Genomic DNA, 15,836 nt, shown 5'->3' on the forward strand with positions numbered 1-15,836 from the left:
TTTGTTTTGAGTCTGTTTATTAAAGTTAGAGGGTGTTTGCTTTGTTTCAGTGATTTAGGTCAGTGGTAATTGGTTATGTTTTTGATTTTAGCTGTTTTTTGGGAGGGAAAGGGCGAATATTGGCGATTTCCGTGTGTTTAGATGATAGTTAGAACTGTATTGAAATATTTTTTTTAGCCAATGAGGGTGAAAAGAACGTACAGGGTCGAGGGGAGCGGTAATAACGTCCAGGTCGGACAATGCTGCGATGACAACTAAGTAATCCAATTACATTTCTTTTTCTTTATAATTTTATTTCTAATTCTTCCCATTTTCTCCCCAATTTACACGGCCAATTACCCAACCCATTCATTAGGACTCCCCCTATCACTAGTGATACCTCAACACATCAGGAGGGTGAAGACTAACACATGCTTCCTCCGATACATGTGAAGTCAGCCACCGCTTCTTTTCGAGCTGCTGCCGATGCAGCATTGCCGAGCAGCCAGCGCGCTTGGAGGAAAGTGCAGCGGCTCGGCTCTGGTACATCAGCTCACAGACGCTCTGTGCTGCAGACATCACCGTAGGAGTGATGTGGGGAGAGAGCGCCATCTACCCACCCAGAGGGAGCAGGGCCAATTTTGCTCCCTCTAACGCTGGCAGCTTGAAAGCGACCTCCTGCTCATAGTGGCAGCGAGTAATCCAATTACATTTAAGTAATATTTTCACCTTCATTCCTAATTTTTAAAATTTTAAGTTTTTTTTATTATTATTATTTTTTGCCCCGTGTGTGGGGAAACATATCCGGCAGCACAGTCCAACCCAGCCCGCCCCGGGGTCACAGTCACAGCCAAGCCCAGTGTTCTAGAGCTTAGATTGGGCCCAAAAAATCAGACCCGACCCTGCCTGAGCTTGTGCACGTTCTGCCCGAGCCCGACCCATAAAATGTCATTATGAGCCCGAGCCGACCCGTCCCTTAAACTGCCTCTTTTTGAGCAAAATCTGTTCAGAATGATGGTAATTAACAATGAAACACAGGAGCATAAACCTAGTATTTAATAAAAATGTTTTTTTAAGAACAGCTGGCTTGTGCGGCCAGAGCTGTGCGATTTATAACATTTTAACTGGGGCACCTTTCTTTAAACAGTTTAACTTGTAAATTACGGGGTTATAATAGTTTTGAACAATTTACTATAGTTTAATTTTATTTTGTTTTCACTTTCTCTCTTAAAATTCAGTTAGTTTTAAGTCGTATTTGGAGTGGGTTTGCTAGGAATGCTGTGGGAAATCTCTTGGGACACTGTAGCGCTTAGATTCTCTGCCCAAACCCGACCCGAAGCCCGATCCAAACTCGAGTCAGGTTCGGGCAGAGAATCTAAGCTCTACAGTGCCCCAGCCGCAGGAGGAGGGGGAGACCTGCCGTTGCCCTCGCTGTGCCCGGGAAATTCTTCAATTAAAAGAGGAACTTCTGGCTGCTCGTGAAGGAAAAAGAAACAGGAAAACGTCTCTACAGTAGTCTTCCATATCCCGCGTTTTTTTAATTTTGGTACTGAATGGCCAGGCAGTTGGTGGCTGCAGTGAGTGTTTCTCCTTCTCCACACCACCATAAACTGGCTGTTTTCGGCTGTTTGAATAAGCGAAATCTGTTCAGAATAATGTAATGAACACTGCAACACTGAAAGAGATAAAGTTAATAAAAATGTGTAAGAACAGCTAAACACAGCGCTACTCGTCAAACGCGGACAAGTGGAGAAGCTCCCAGATCTGCATGATTATAACATTCTAACTGGTGAATTATTTTAAACAGTTTGTTTTGTTACTTAAGGTTATAATAGTTTTGAATGCTTCATTATAGTTTAATTTTATTTTATTTTCACCTTTTCTCATCCAATTCAGTTAGTTTTAGTTGGTTTTTAGAGTGAACTCTACAGGTTTCCCCAATTTTCACCAAAATGATCAACTACCATCAACACCACCTGCTCTTAAACTGCTGGAGTGGAAATAGCGCTTATAAATAAATTAACAAACACAAAAACTAAGGGTATTTTCAATTTCAGGTCATTGTAGTTAGTTTTATAAACTCTCAATTCAGTTCCATTAAGTTACTTTTTTCTTTTAATTACTGTTTTTATTAGTTTTAGTAAACAAAAATGTTTTTTTACTTTCAGTTTGTTATTTCATTTGTTTTTTGTTAATGATAATACTTTGATATTTGGTTATATTGTGATTATCATGCCAGAGCTTTATATAAAATAAATATAGCATTAAAAATAGGTGCCTGTGTCACAGACTATTTCCTGGTGCCCGAGGAATGTGGTGGGAAATCTTGGGTCGGGTCGGGTCCGGGCAGATAAACTGTTTTTTTTTTCTCCCAATTTGGTTATCCAATTGACCCACCCCTTTTTGTGCATCCCCATCACCGGTGGCACCTGTGACTCTTGGAGGATGTGGATGAGCAGACGCCTCCTCCGACGTGTGTGAGGTCAGTCAGCCCTTTTTTTTCAGCTGCTGCTGATGAATCATTGCCTGAGCAGCTAGCACACTCGGAGGAAAGCACAGCGGCTAGGGTCCGATTCATCCGCTCACAGACGCCTCGTGCCGCCCGGCGCCACCTTAAAACGTGATAGGGAGAGAGCGCTATCTACCCACCCGGAGGGAGCAGGGCCAATTTTGCTCCCTCTGAGTGCCGGCAGCTGATGGTAAAGCTGCATGAAAGGGGGTACAAACCTTTGACCTCCCGCTCATAGTGGCAGCGCATTAGACCGCTGGACCACTCGGCGCCCTGGGCAGGTAATCTAAGCTCTAATATTAATATATATCGAAACCGTACCGATACCGTGGCCCAAAAACCGCTCTAATGAAGTGTCAACCGGTGGATTAAATGTAATGTGGTGCCCATGTACAACTTCCGACGCGAGTGGCTGCCTGTTCCAGTAACTCCGTCTCCTTTGTGTGTTTTTTTTTTTCAAGTTTTTTACGTTTATTTATCGTCTCTGTGCTACTACACACATCTAGTGTGCATCTTATTTATATCCTAAGGATATTTTTATCGTAAGCATGCGGGGCAGCGAGGAATATCGGGTTTATTCCCGTGAAGAACTGCTGGCTCTACGACCCGCGGGACGTGAGGGCATTGTTCACACAATCCCGGGGGAACTGAGAAGGAAATACCGCGGTTGCAGGGCCGGAGCTAAGCTAAAGGCTAAGCTAACGGCTAAGAGGACGGAGAAGCGCTGGAGGTACAAACCCTCAGTTCCGTCGGTGGTTATGGGGAATGTAAACTCACTGACCAACAAAACCGATGAGGTAGCCTGTCTGGTGAAGAATCAGAAGCTCTACAGGGAGTGTAGCGTGCTGTGTTTCACCGAGACCTGGCTCACCCCCGACACGCCGGATGCTAACGTGGAGCTACCCGGCTTCTCTACAGTGAGAGCGGACAGGGACCCGGCGCTATGCGGCAAGCGGAAAGGTGGGGGGATCGCGCTCTTCATTAACAACAGATGGTGCAACCCTGGACATGTAAGCGTGAAGGAGGTGATCTGCTGTCAGGATATTGAACTTTTAGCGGTGAGTCTCCGACCTTATTACATGCCGCGGGAGCTTTCTCACGCGATCCTCGTCTGTGTTTACATTCAGCCGAGAGCGGACGTGCAGGCGGCGTGTGACGTCATCCACTCCACCGTCGCAGCGCTGCAGACCCAGTACCCTGACGCCTTCTATGTGATTACTGGAGATTTTAATCACGTAACGCTGGACTCTACCCTGCCTGCCTTTTTCCAGTTTGTGGACTGTCCAACCAGGAATAACAGAACCATAAACTTGCTGTATGCTAATTTGAAGGATGCATACAGGGCTATTCCACTACCACCGCTGGGGAGATCAGATCACAACCTGGTCTTCCTACAGCCTCAGTACATACCACTGGTACTGAGGCAGCCCACTACCACACGCTCATTCAGAGTCTGGTCTCCTGAAGCAGAGGAAGCCCTAAGGGACTGCTATGACACCACTGACTGGAGCGTGCTGCTGCACCCACATGGCGAGGACATTGAGGGTGTGACTCACTGTGTTACAGACTACTTGAATTTCTGTATGGATGTTGCTGTTACCACAAAGACTGTACGCTGCTTTCCAAACAACAAACCCTGGATTACCAGTACCGTCAAGGACCTCCTCAACCAAAAGAAGAGGGCGTTCAAAGATGGAAATCTGGTAGAGCTAAAGCGCGTACAGAGGGAACTCAAGGTACGTCTTAAAGAGGCCAAGGAGTCTTACAGGAAAAAGGTGGAAAGAAAGCTGCAAGATAACAACATGAAGGAAGTCTGGGGTGCGATGAAAACCATCACTGGGTGCAAGAACAACAACAGCAATCCAGTAGATGGGGGTGTGGACAGAGCAAACCAGTTTAACAACTTTTACAACAGGTTTGAATGTCCTCCTGCTGCCCCCTCCTCCTACCCTCCTGCATCATCACCATCATCTCCACCACCATCACCTCCAACTTCACCATCACCCTCACCTCCATCTTCATCACCACCACCACTCTCTCCTCCATCATCATCTTCATCAGCACCATCCTCCTCACTTCCTCCATCTTCATCTTCATCACCACTACCATCACCCCCACCTCCACCATCTTCATCAGCACCAACACCACCCTCACCTCCACCATCTTCATCATCAACACTATCAGCTGGCAGACAAATCAGCTCCACCAGTCCACCAAACTTTACTGCAGACGAAGTAAGGAGACAGCTGAGGAGACTTCACCCCAGCTTACTAATGCTAGCTAGTAAGCCAACATAGGTTAGCTAAATTAGCCTTAATGCTGGATTTGGATTTTAAAATATATTAAGTTGTAAATTCGTGTTAGCTAGCTAGTTCTCCAAATAAGATAGCCAGCTAGTGTAACTTTAGCTCGACTTCATTGTTTAGTCAGGAAATGGCGCCAAAACAGGGACGTAGCTGGTATTAGCAGCCTGTTTTTAATAATGTTAGCTCAACATTAACTAGCTGGCTAAATTTGGTGCATGACTAGCTAACCTAGGTTAACTAACTAGCTTAGCTAACTGCCTGGGTAAACTATGGAAGCCCATTCCTGCCACCTAAAAAAAATTAAATAATCCAGCCCTTTTTTTTACTATTAAGTATATTATATTTATATATTTTGAGATACTAAGTCATTATTTTGGTATACTATCTCAATATTTCGAGATACTATCTCATTATTTTGAGATAGTATGTCATTATTTTTAGATACTATTTCAATATTCTGAGATATTGAGAAATATTGGTGCTTTTAGAAGAATCATACAGTATCAAAATAAGCCTCCGGAGAGATTAGATTAATTTAATAACACACTGGACTTCTATTTTAGTGTGTTAAAGAGAGTGGCTGTGGCTCCGACTATTCTGTATGGTATGTATGTGTATAATTGAGCAGAACAGCGATGTGGAACTCAATTAGTCAACTCCTTACTGTTACAGCAGAAAACAGTTCACAAAATAATGACGTAGTATCTCAAAATAATGACTTACTATCTCAAAATAATGACTTAGTATGTCAAAATAATGAGAGCAGTTTACTTAATAATAATTTAAAAAATGTGCTGGATTATTTTTACTTTTTTAGGCGGCGGGAACATGCTTCCATAGTTTACTCAATAGTTTAATAAAATAAAAAAATGCATAGATAACCCAGTTAGTTAGCTATCTGTGAGAGTAGAGTGGCGTGCTGGAGATAGAGAGTTAAGGCACTATATTTTTAAAATTTCTCATGTTTAATTTCTTCTCAAATTTGTTTTCAGAACCAAGAAACTGCAACAAGTTTTTTTTCAAGTTCTTGCCACCATCTACAGGGATGAGAGAGAATATTCAAGGAAGATCTATGATGTTGGCAACACTGAGCATCTTATTGAAACAGCATCGGCAGAACAACTTGGATATGTTGTTGTGAGAATTCTGAAATTCAACCCACAATTTCAGGAATTTATTGACGTAGATAGGAATGTAGACATCAGGAACTTAGATAGATTCCAGCTGTTCTTATCATGCAAAGAGACTGAATCATCTCAACCTATGGCCACTTCAGTGTCCCAAGCTCAGGTATTTACATTTATATTGTATTACTGCATTTGTTTTTTTTTTGTTTTTTTTAGAAAGTACATTTAGTAGATGCTGATTTTCTTTGTGCAGCATACTCAAGTTTCACAAGAGCATGACAAACTGAGGTCCATTTTGGAAAAGAAAGCACCAGAGACACTTGATGAACTCAAAACCAAAGGCACTGTGACAGAAAAAGCAAGAATAAAGCTTGTTAAATTATGTGTATCTGACCTGGTGGAAAAGCATGGATTGTGAGTAAAACAAACCACCTTTTTACAGCAAATAATACAGCAAATTATAGTGGCTTGTATAACACTGCTAAACTACAGCTTTATATTTAAGTTTTGAGTTGGTTTTGTTGTTCTTCTATTAATTACTTATCCAACAAGTACTGAAAAAGTGGCTCTAGCAAAGAACATCATCGCTGTCTTCCCTGAGAGTCCAGGTGGATGGAAACGGGGAAGGATTTGTAAGTACATGCTTTGGTTCTCAGTTGTAGATTGTACAAAATCATATTGATTGTTTTTAAAATTGGGCATGATTCTTGCTCATGCATGTTATGTTATTTATGTTGTGGTTAGCTTATGTAAGGATAAGCATCTGCTCAAATTTAAATAATAATAAAACTGCTCTTCAGATATTTTTTTTTTCATGTCAATTAGTGTATTTGTGTACATAAATTAAATCTGAAAACTAGAGATTGAAACAAAAAAAAAATAAAATCCTTAAGACAAACAAACGCAACAGTGTCCCTAGCATCTTTTGTAAATGCCATTTTTTTTTATTTCTTAATTTTGTACTGCAGTTAAATGCCAAAAGTAAAAAGTGAAGTGGCATCTAATTATTTGTATTTTTTATGTGATTTGTTTGGTACATTTCTCTTAGCTTTAGTACAACATTTAAAAATATATAGTTTTTTCCAGAGATGTATGTTATTCTTATTTATTAACAACATTATCTTACCAGTAGCTGCTCTTACTGTTTTTTCTGTTATGCTTTTGACTTTTTTTTTATGCCAGGAGCACTTTTACGATCCAGATTCTCATTCTGGATTTTTGGAAATGAGACTGCGCAACATTCGTCGAAAGCTAGAAGATGGTCAGCGGCGTTATAGGTCAAACAAACGACGCTGTGAAGATGGTCCTAATCCGGACAAGGAGGAGGAAGATGGTAGTGGGACAACTGAGTGGATCAACTTGATGAAAAGGCTCAGGCCTTCTACAGACAACATTTCATCGATCAAAGCAGCAATGCAGAAAACCTTCACCTGGCGCAGATCATGGATAGCCAAACATTCCCCCTCCCTGTCTGAAATCTTTGAGGAATACCCACACTTCTTGGATATGCCAACTCTGGTAGGTACATTACATTTTGCTTCTTCATTAGGGCTCACTGTCAGTTTTATGCCATGTGTAATGTAAATAACTTGATAATATTGTTAAGGGTTATTATATAACACCGTTTAGCTGAAAAACATGTGCACTCATGGAGGTGATATGAATTTCTCAGTCAGTTAATTTATGATAAAAGTGAAAAAAGGTCTGTGGCCTGTTTGGAACTCAGTTTGGCAATTTGTGTGTTATTTGTGTGTCATTTTTTTGTTTCTTAAAAGCTTGATACAGAGTTTGGTAAAATGTTTGAGGGAAAAGGAGATTTGTTCTTAAGAAGATGGGAGGCTACCATCATTCCCAAGTTGAAGGCAATTGCCATCATGGAGACAGGTGATCTTGCATCTCTTAAGGACATGGAAAACCAGAATGAAGGTATATATTTTCAAATATAACTCTCATTAGATTTCACATATAATGCTACAGCCTCTGTGTAATCTTATTTTATTTGTGTCTGTGTCTCATTTTCAGATGAGAAGTGTTACACTATGCTTGTAGTCCTTACACATCTTCTGCCACCAGTTGCAATGAGTCGCTGTTCAGTGAAGTTTGCATTAACATTCCTTGTTGATTTTGTTCCAGTAAGTCCATCTATCGATTTGTCTGTCTATCTAGAATAATTTTATTATAAGATACATTTTGCCTTTTTTAGTAAACAAATAAATCATAAAGGACATTGAAGGTGGCTGATTTAGTTTAATCAAGTGTGAAAGTATGTAATTGTGTACATGCTTATTAACTGGAGTAACATAAAATTTAGAAACTGTTAAATCGGTCGTTTGCATTTTTAGTAAGTGTTTGCAGTAACAACTGATTAAACTCAAATTTTGGTTTCTTTTGTTTGGTTACATTTTAGGCTGGAAGCAGCATTGCTTCTCTTTGTGATGACTGTTCTTCACAGACCAACCAGCCCCAGCTAATCTGTGTTGGAAATCTGAGGGCTGCCGCAAAGCAACATGTCATCGTTGGAAAGAGTGACCGAATCACTGTTCCCCTTGAAGAAGGACTGACATCTGCTGTGGACAAGCTATTTAAGCTCTACTGGGTGTGTAACCTGGCCTATCCATGTCAGCTAAGCTCCGTGTTCTGCTTCTTTGAACACATCTATGACATGCCTCTCTCAACTAGCCGGAAAGCTAAGGTACTGAAGCTCAGTTCGAAGGTTAAAGCATCACAATTCACAGCATAATGTACACTTGTCCAGAATGTCGACAGTCACAATTCACAGAAGTAAAGAAGCTAATTTGGCATCTTCGTGAAATACATGCATTGTCAAAGGGACTGAACTTCATTCTTATTTGCAGCCAGGATGGTTGTCCAAGGACTTACCACAACATCAAATCATTTACTAAGCATCTTTACAGAGATCACCAGTTAACATGTACCACCGTGCACTGTTTGTTACTTCACATACTGTACTTGGCCTAACATATAGAACAGGTGGTGTGCTGCCACTTAAAACCAAACACTGTGGAGAATGTTTGTTTGGTGAGATAATTCACATCATACCACGGGCTGATGCTGAGTCCTTTTTGATGTTTATCTGCATTCTTTCAATTGAGTACTTTGATGAGCATTTTTATGCATATGTCAAGCGAACTAATGACTATGAAATGATCAGCTTAGATGATGCTTCAGATGTTAGGCCTCTTGATGTACTAGCCATTTACAACACAGACAAGCTGTACTTGAATCCAAGATCCAAATTGTTTAGCCTCACGTTTTGTAGTTCTGTTTTTATGAAATGGGAATTTTATTTCTGTACTGATGTTCAATGTTAAATTCATCAGGTTTTCTAAAAATACGTGAGAACAGTGAACAATTGTGACTAATTTTATATGAGCTATGTTTTATACACCCCTTTACTGTTTGGACTTTTGTTTTTAGATGTTCATTATCACAAAAGACAATGAATTAGTCACAAGCATGCATGTTTTTACATTTAAAATATATAAAAAACATTGAGTTAATTTATTTCTTATTCCAAACGAAACTGATTTTGAACTGTAACAAACATGACTGTTTTTACATTTAAAATGTTACAAACACGTGAATGTTAATTCATTGCTAATTCCAAAAGAAAATTTAACCATATATAGGCATGATAATAAAAATGGAATTGAATTAATTCGTTTCATGCTTTTTTTAAAACATATTTGATACATTATCTTGATTATGCATAATCAACACAAGTTGTGTAAAAAATGACACATTTGTGAGTTCATTAGCCTGACACATTTAGTGTGTAAAATTGGATTACACACTGGATGTGTCAGAATCAACACAACATGTGTCGTCTCTGAGCACACTCGCACAATGTGTTAAAATTCGACACAGTCTGAGTCATTTTTGACACGTTTCTTTTTAGAGTGTACGTAAAAGACTTCCTAAAATCAAACTTGGGTAAAGGGAGGAACTAGAAGAGTTTGTGACACAGAGAGGAAAAAAGGAGGAAAAAAATTGGAGCAAGCCAGAGCTCAGGGTAAAAACTGGCATATATTTATTTTTATGCAAACTAAGATCCAACACTGAGTGACTGTAGACAGGTGTTTCAGTTTCATTGTCCAACCCCGGTATGTCCCAAATGTGTCTATAAACTGGGTATAGGATATATATGATATCTCAATAAATTTTATAAAACATATTTTCTTTTTGTTTGTTTTTTTTTGTTTTCAGCTCAGAAAGTCATTTTGTTACATTTGTAATAATACTTTTCATTAATTTAAGTAATGTCTTTTTGTCCACAGATCTTTCAGACACATCCCATGTAAAAATGTCCCCAGAACTCGTCAAGCTAGTCATACGGTTAGCTTATTAGAATAGGCAGCAGTGACTTCATTTAACTCACAATAGAAAAAAGGGCAATTCTGTTTATATTCTTTTTCCTAAAGTTCATATTAATACTTGTAAAGGGTTAATCATTTAGTGGGTGTTAACATATGAACAGCTCAGGCATGAGGGATTGTGGTAGCTGCCTACCGTTTCATACACAGCCAGTCTATCTCTGCTCTCTCCTACTGGTATGCAGATTAGCTAAGTGTCAAACGGTCAGGTTGTTACCGTCATTTAATGGTCCATATTATGTCAATTTACATTTGAGATTTGTAGGTATAAACATACACATATTCTCACACATATTTTTTCACAGTTTATTTTTTCACCTGCATATCCGATTAGCCTAAATTTTACCCTGTATATTTAATTCCCAGCGCCAGAGAGCTTTATTTTCGTGATAAATATTTCTTAAAACTGCATTGACACTAATGTGGTGACGTGTTTGTGTGTGTTGTGTTGGTACATGTAGATCAGGTGCAGCAGTGCTGCTGGGGTTTTTAAACACAGGGTTCAAACACCTTTTACAAGGTAAAATTCAAGCACTTTCAAGGCCCACTTTCAAGTTTTTTTCAGCACCTTTGAGCAAAGTGGTAAATTAATGAAAACTGCGATTCAGCGATAATCAATATATTGCAAAACTATTCTCCACACTTCACAGCGACTGAGCTACTTAGAAAAAAAACACTTCTATGTAGGTAAATAGCAGGAGTTATGGATTTATTGGTGTCAGTTTCACACAAGTTAAATACCAATGTTCACAAAATACTGAGTATCTCAACATAATGTGTATCCAATAAATTTCGCTCCACTTAACGATTGAAAGATTATTGATCTACTGTTCGAATTATGATGTATTTGGCATGATACGTCATAAAGAAGAAAAGGAGATCCAGTCCAAAATTGTAGTTCCGTCAGATTTTATTCAAAGAATCTTCTGAGCAAAACAGTTTTTTTGGATACATCAAAAATTGAGTAAAAAGATTATTGAAAAATTGAATTGAAATAAAAAGGTGAAAATAAGAGGAAAACCCCAAAGGTGAGAAAAGTTGGGGTTTCCAGAGTTCTCGGCTGTGTGAACAGGACCTGTGGCTCTGTAGTCCCTCTCGGGAGAAGCTCTCCCGCCCAACTCTACTCTTCTTCCTAGACAGAGTCTAATAAATACAGGCATTCGCCTGGCCTCAGTCTAATGGTGTGTGAGGAGGCTCCTCACACCCCCCGGATCCTGATACTGATAAGCAGTTATTCATCCTATACTTCAGCCGAGAACTCGGTCACCCCAACCTTATCAGACTATAGATTACATGTACAGAAACTCATGGTTCTGCTGGAAAAAATCAATCATGCTAAGTTGCAAGAAAAACGGCCTTGCTTTGAGCACAAGGACACAATATACATACATTCTAAGTCACAATGTGAATCATCATGAATCGTGCTAAATGCTTGAATAACATACTGATTAAGTGAAATGCTGATTTAGTTACACACAGATTAACCCTTTAATCAATGAACAATGAACATAGTAAGGCAAAACTCCTCCGTATTCTTACACACTTGTTAATTCTTCACAAAAAACAAACAAAAAAATCATATATTTATGTTTGCCCAAAATGTGGCAAAAGTTTGAAAAGTTCAAGGGGGGGCCGAATACTTTTGCAAGGCACTGTATATAGTGGTTGCTTGAATGTATGTTTGGCTGTGTACAAAAGCTTTTGGCTAAATGCTTAAGTTGAAAGAATAGATAAGATTGCAGATCTTGCAATATAAAAGCCTTTTATTGAATCACATAGATATGAATATGAGTAAATACATAAGGTGATGTAAAACAACGATAATAGCTGGTACTGGATAAAACAATCAATAAAGTAAATGGATTAGATATTTTTAGTACCTTTAGAGATATAAAAAAAAACCTTTAGCAAAACGATACCAAATAAGGAAAAGATAACAGAGTATATAACTTTAGCAACACAACACAACCAAATATCCCTGTAGATTAACTTGCAGATTTTTAATCAGACTGACTGAACCATAGACCAATGAGAAAACCAGTAGAGCAGGGGTGTCAAACTCATTTTTGCCGAGGGCCACATTGGCATATTGGCTGTCCACTGAGGGCCAGATGTAACTTATAAATGTAATAAAATGTAACCAAATGTAATATAAAATGAATGTAATTACTCCTTAATGTTAAATAACTCTCAATATACTATTTATTCAATCAAATATTACAGTTGCATGGAAAAAAATGTTTGCTTGTTGCTCTATTAACATAAATCCTTTTAATTTGTCATGTTATGAAATCCAAAAACTCCATCAATCAAGAACCAAACTAGTCAAGTGAATAGAAATGACATTAAATACAAGTTAAATTAACTTTGATCAAAACGTTTGATACTGAAATAAGGCTTAATAAATATAAAATTAAAAATTGTGAGCTGTTAAGAACATGTGACAGATTTAGCAGTTCCTCAGATTTAGCAGTTCCTCATACAACCACTAGTCGGAGCTGCAGCAGCAGCACAAGCCCGCAGTCTTTACTCAGTCAGAGCTACAGCCCAGCCACGGGCTACAGGGCTCAGCTGAGGCAGTCTGGAGCGTTTTTACAGTTTTTAAAATTCTTCTGTGTAGAAAATAAAGATTTTAACCCCACTAACCGAATAATACAGCTCTCTACAGTTCATCTTTCAGCCCAAGCAGCTAACAGCAGCAGTTTAGAGCAGAGTCACAGAGTCACTGCTCGGATTACATTATAAACAGGTCAGTTAGCGCGCTGCTAACCTCAGGATGTTTATAACTACGGAGTTTAGTGAACACACCACGGCTGCAAGGTTAGACTGTTGAAGGCTACTGAAGACTAATTAAAGGTTATTGGAGGTTATTGAAAGGGTTATTGGGGGCAGAAATCACTAAAGGCTGGTTAGATAAGTGATTCACGTCCTCGTCCTTTGCTGCGGTGAAACTGTGACTAGCACTGTCACAGTGATGTTTATTAACGTCATTAAAACAGATTTTGTCAGCTATTGTCTTATAAATATTTACACAGAACTTATATCTCTCCTAACAAGCGTTTATTTTGGTCAGTAACACTCTTCGTAACACAAAAGGCATACCGGTCTTTCGCCTTGAAGCACAGCCGTCCGTCTGCATCAGCTTCTCTTTTTCTGGACATTATGGGATAAACGTTTGTATGTCTCAATTCCACCCGCGAAGTTACACCTTCCCTCCGGCAGGGTTTCCACATCAATGACTACACTGCCGTGTAGTGGCAGTAAGCCGTAACTTCGCAGGCAATACAATCGACAAGCATTGTGGGAAATGTAGTTTTTGGTCAAAGAACGCTTCTGACCTATTTATTAGACACTAAGATCTTACAAGCTCTCGCTTGGATGTGGCCACATTTGCAGTGCAGTAGAGGGAATCAAGGATCCTGCAGTCTTACTGCTGCATAGCCTGCTGAGTGTTGCTTTCAGTATGGAAACTACAGCTAGACCGTTTTTTTTTTTTTTTAACTCTGAAAAGGATTTTGTTGGCCTTTTGTTGCAAGCTAAGAATATTCTCTACTCCTAAGAATACTCTACTCCTTTAAACTACGACATCTAAATTTTAAAAGACTAAGTAATGCTAATCTAACATCTGGAGCAAACACTGGCAGTGCCCTCGCTCCAACTACAAACTACAAACGTGGAGTGGAGGAAAAAATAAAGAAAGTTTTTATATGTAAACAATTGAGAATGTGTTAAGGCTGTAAATGACATAAGTTGACCAAATGATCATTTCCTACTTATGGCAAAGCATATTCAATTTTTAAACCTAAAAATGTCCCAGAATGATAAAATCCTCACTTTTGTTTATTATTAGTTCTAAAGCTAATGCTGAGATTTAATATACGATTTTACTCTGAGCTAGCATCATCGCTTTACTATTTATTCAGCATATCACTGAAAAAATTGTAAAAATGTATGTTCCTAGTTTATGCTGTTAGTGGTACCATTTATGATTCTGTGTGTAAAAACTTCTTAAAACACAACACTAAGTGTTGAAGAGCTCTGCAGGCATTAACTAATGTAGGTATACAAACAAACATAAAAACACAGCATGAAATTCAGTAAACATCATCTCTGGATAAGATTCATTTTTCTGAACCTGTAAAAAGCCATTTTTAAATGAAGTTCTTGTAACAGAGTGAAGATTTTGTGCATGATGAGGTGTTTTTGGCTGTCTGAAAGATTTAAGGTTTGCATTTTTATGGCAGAGGAACAGATTTGGGATACTTTTCTATCTTTTGTGAATGCACTGATGTAATATAAGTTCACTCTGTAAAGTAAAACTCTTCCCACAGTCTGAGCAGTGATACGGTTTCTCTCCTGTGTGAATGCGCTGGTGTATTTTGAGATCACTCTGTTTAGTAAAACTCTTCCCACAGTCTGAGCAGTGATACGGTTTCTCTCCTGTGTGAATGCGCTGGTGCAGTTTGAGATGACTCTGTTGATTAAAACTCTTCCCACAGTCTGAGCAGTGATACGGTTTCTCTCCTGTGTGAATGCGCTGGTGTATTTTGAGATTACTCTGTTGATTAAAACTCTTCCCACAGTCTGAGCAGTGATACGGTTTCTCTCCTGTGTGAATGCGCTGGTGATTTTTGAGATCACTCTGTTTAGTAAAACTCTTCCCACAGTCTGAGCAGTGATACGGTTTCTCTCCTGTGTGAATGCGCTGGTGCAGTTTGAGATGACTCTGTTGAGTAAAACTCTTCCCACAGTCGAAACAGTAATACGGTTTCTCTCCTGTGTGAATGCGCTGATGCAGTTTGAGAGTACTCTGTTGATTAAAACTCTTCCCACAGTCTGAGCAGTGATACGGTTTATCTCCTGTGTGAATGCGCTGGTGTTTTTTGAGAGTACTCTGTTGAGTAAAACTCTTCCCACAGTCTGAGCAGTGATACGGTTTCTCTCCTGTGTGAATGCGCTGGTGTTTTTTGAGAGTACTCTGTTCAGTAAAACTCTTCCCACAGTCTGAGCAGTGATGTGGTTTCTCTCCTGTGTGAATGCGCTGGTGTTTTTTGAGATCACTCTCTTGATTAAAACTCTTCCCACAGTCTGAGCAGTGATGTGGTTTCTCTCCTGTGTGAATGCGCTGGTGTTTTTTGAGATCACTCTGTTTAGTAAAACTCTTGACAGAGTGCTGATGTTTCTCCATGTCGGGACTTGGCTCCATCTGTCTGTGAAATGTAGCAAACAATTTCTGCGTTTTCAGGAGATTCTTCTGGATGGCTTGTGCTTCACCTCTTTCAGCAGTTTAACACTGTTCTTTATTAAATATCCTTGTTGTTTATTCTGGAAAAACAAAGAAAAAAAATGTTGTGTATTAAAATAAAAGCAGGTCAATTAACCAAAAATAATTACCTACATTAGTTACACTATGTGGAGAAAAATACTGGGACACCTTCATACTACAATAAAGGCTTCAGTACTTTTATCCCATTATAAATTCACAGACATTTTAATATGTAGTTGTATCTTGACTGTCAGC

At 39.1% G+C, this 15,836-nt stretch overlaps 3 protein-coding genes across 11 annotated transcripts in view; 2 read left to right on the plus strand and 1 right to left on the minus strand.

Moving 5' to 3' along the window:
* The window catches only part of LOC125801101 (NACHT, LRR and PYD domains-containing protein 12-like), a 431,224-nt gene that overhangs the window by 295,805 nt on the left and 119,583 nt on the right, over nt 1-15,836 (plus strand). The window lies entirely within an intron of this gene.
* On the plus strand, nt 5,282-8,790 carry LOC125801249 (uncharacterized). 2 transcript variants are annotated; one of them, XM_049477672.1, is made up of 7 exons: nt 5,282-6,084; nt 6,175-6,335; nt 6,474-6,553; nt 7,123-7,439; nt 7,697-7,847; nt 7,944-8,053; nt 8,329-8,789. In XM_049477672.1, the coding sequence occupies exons 1-7, from the start codon at nt 6,058-6,060 to the stop codon at nt 8,659-8,661; spliced, it is 1,179 nt and encodes a 392-aa protein (XP_049333629.1). In that variant the 5' UTR covers nt 5,282-6,057; the 3' UTR covers nt 8,662-8,789. The 2 variants fall into 2 exon arrangements, with proteins under 2 accessions (XP_049333629.1, XP_049333630.1); XM_049477673.1 differs by lacking the exons at nt 5,282-6,084; nt 6,175-6,335 and having other exon boundaries at nt 6,409-6,553; nt 7,104-7,439; nt 8,329-8,790.
* LOC125801390 (zinc finger protein 850-like) overlaps nt 11,208-15,836 on the minus strand; it is a 44,680-nt gene continuing 40,051 nt past the window's right edge. Inside the window, exon 3 of the mRNA XM_049478025.1 lies at nt 11,208-15,457. Coding sequence (XP_049333982.1) covers nt 14,583-15,457 — 875 coding nt within the window. The 3' untranslated portion in view covers nt 11,208-14,582. The remainder of the gene's footprint in view (nt 15,458-15,836) is intronic.

Source organism: Astyanax mexicanus, chromosome 4 (assembly GCF_023375975.1).
Source record: "Astyanax mexicanus isolate ESR-SI-001 chromosome 4, AstMex3_surface, whole genome shotgun sequence".
In the NCBI taxonomy this organism is placed as follows: domain Eukaryota; kingdom Metazoa; phylum Chordata; class Actinopteri; order Characiformes; family Acestrorhamphidae; genus Astyanax; species Astyanax mexicanus.

Bases quoted from the DNA above. Each gene is read 5' to 3' on its own strand.
- LOC125801249 (XM_049477672.1), top strand. From the start codon at position 6,058: ATGGCCACTTCAGTGTCCCAAGCTCAG. The intron at 6,336-6,473 runs GTGAGTAAAACA...TTATCCAACAAG, and splicing joins CTGGTGGAAAAGCATGGATT to TACTGAAAAAGTGGCTCTAG. The intron at 7,440-7,696 runs GTAGGTACATTA...GTTTCTTAAAAG, and splicing joins TCTTGGATATGCCAACTCTG to CTTGATACAGAGTTTGGTAA.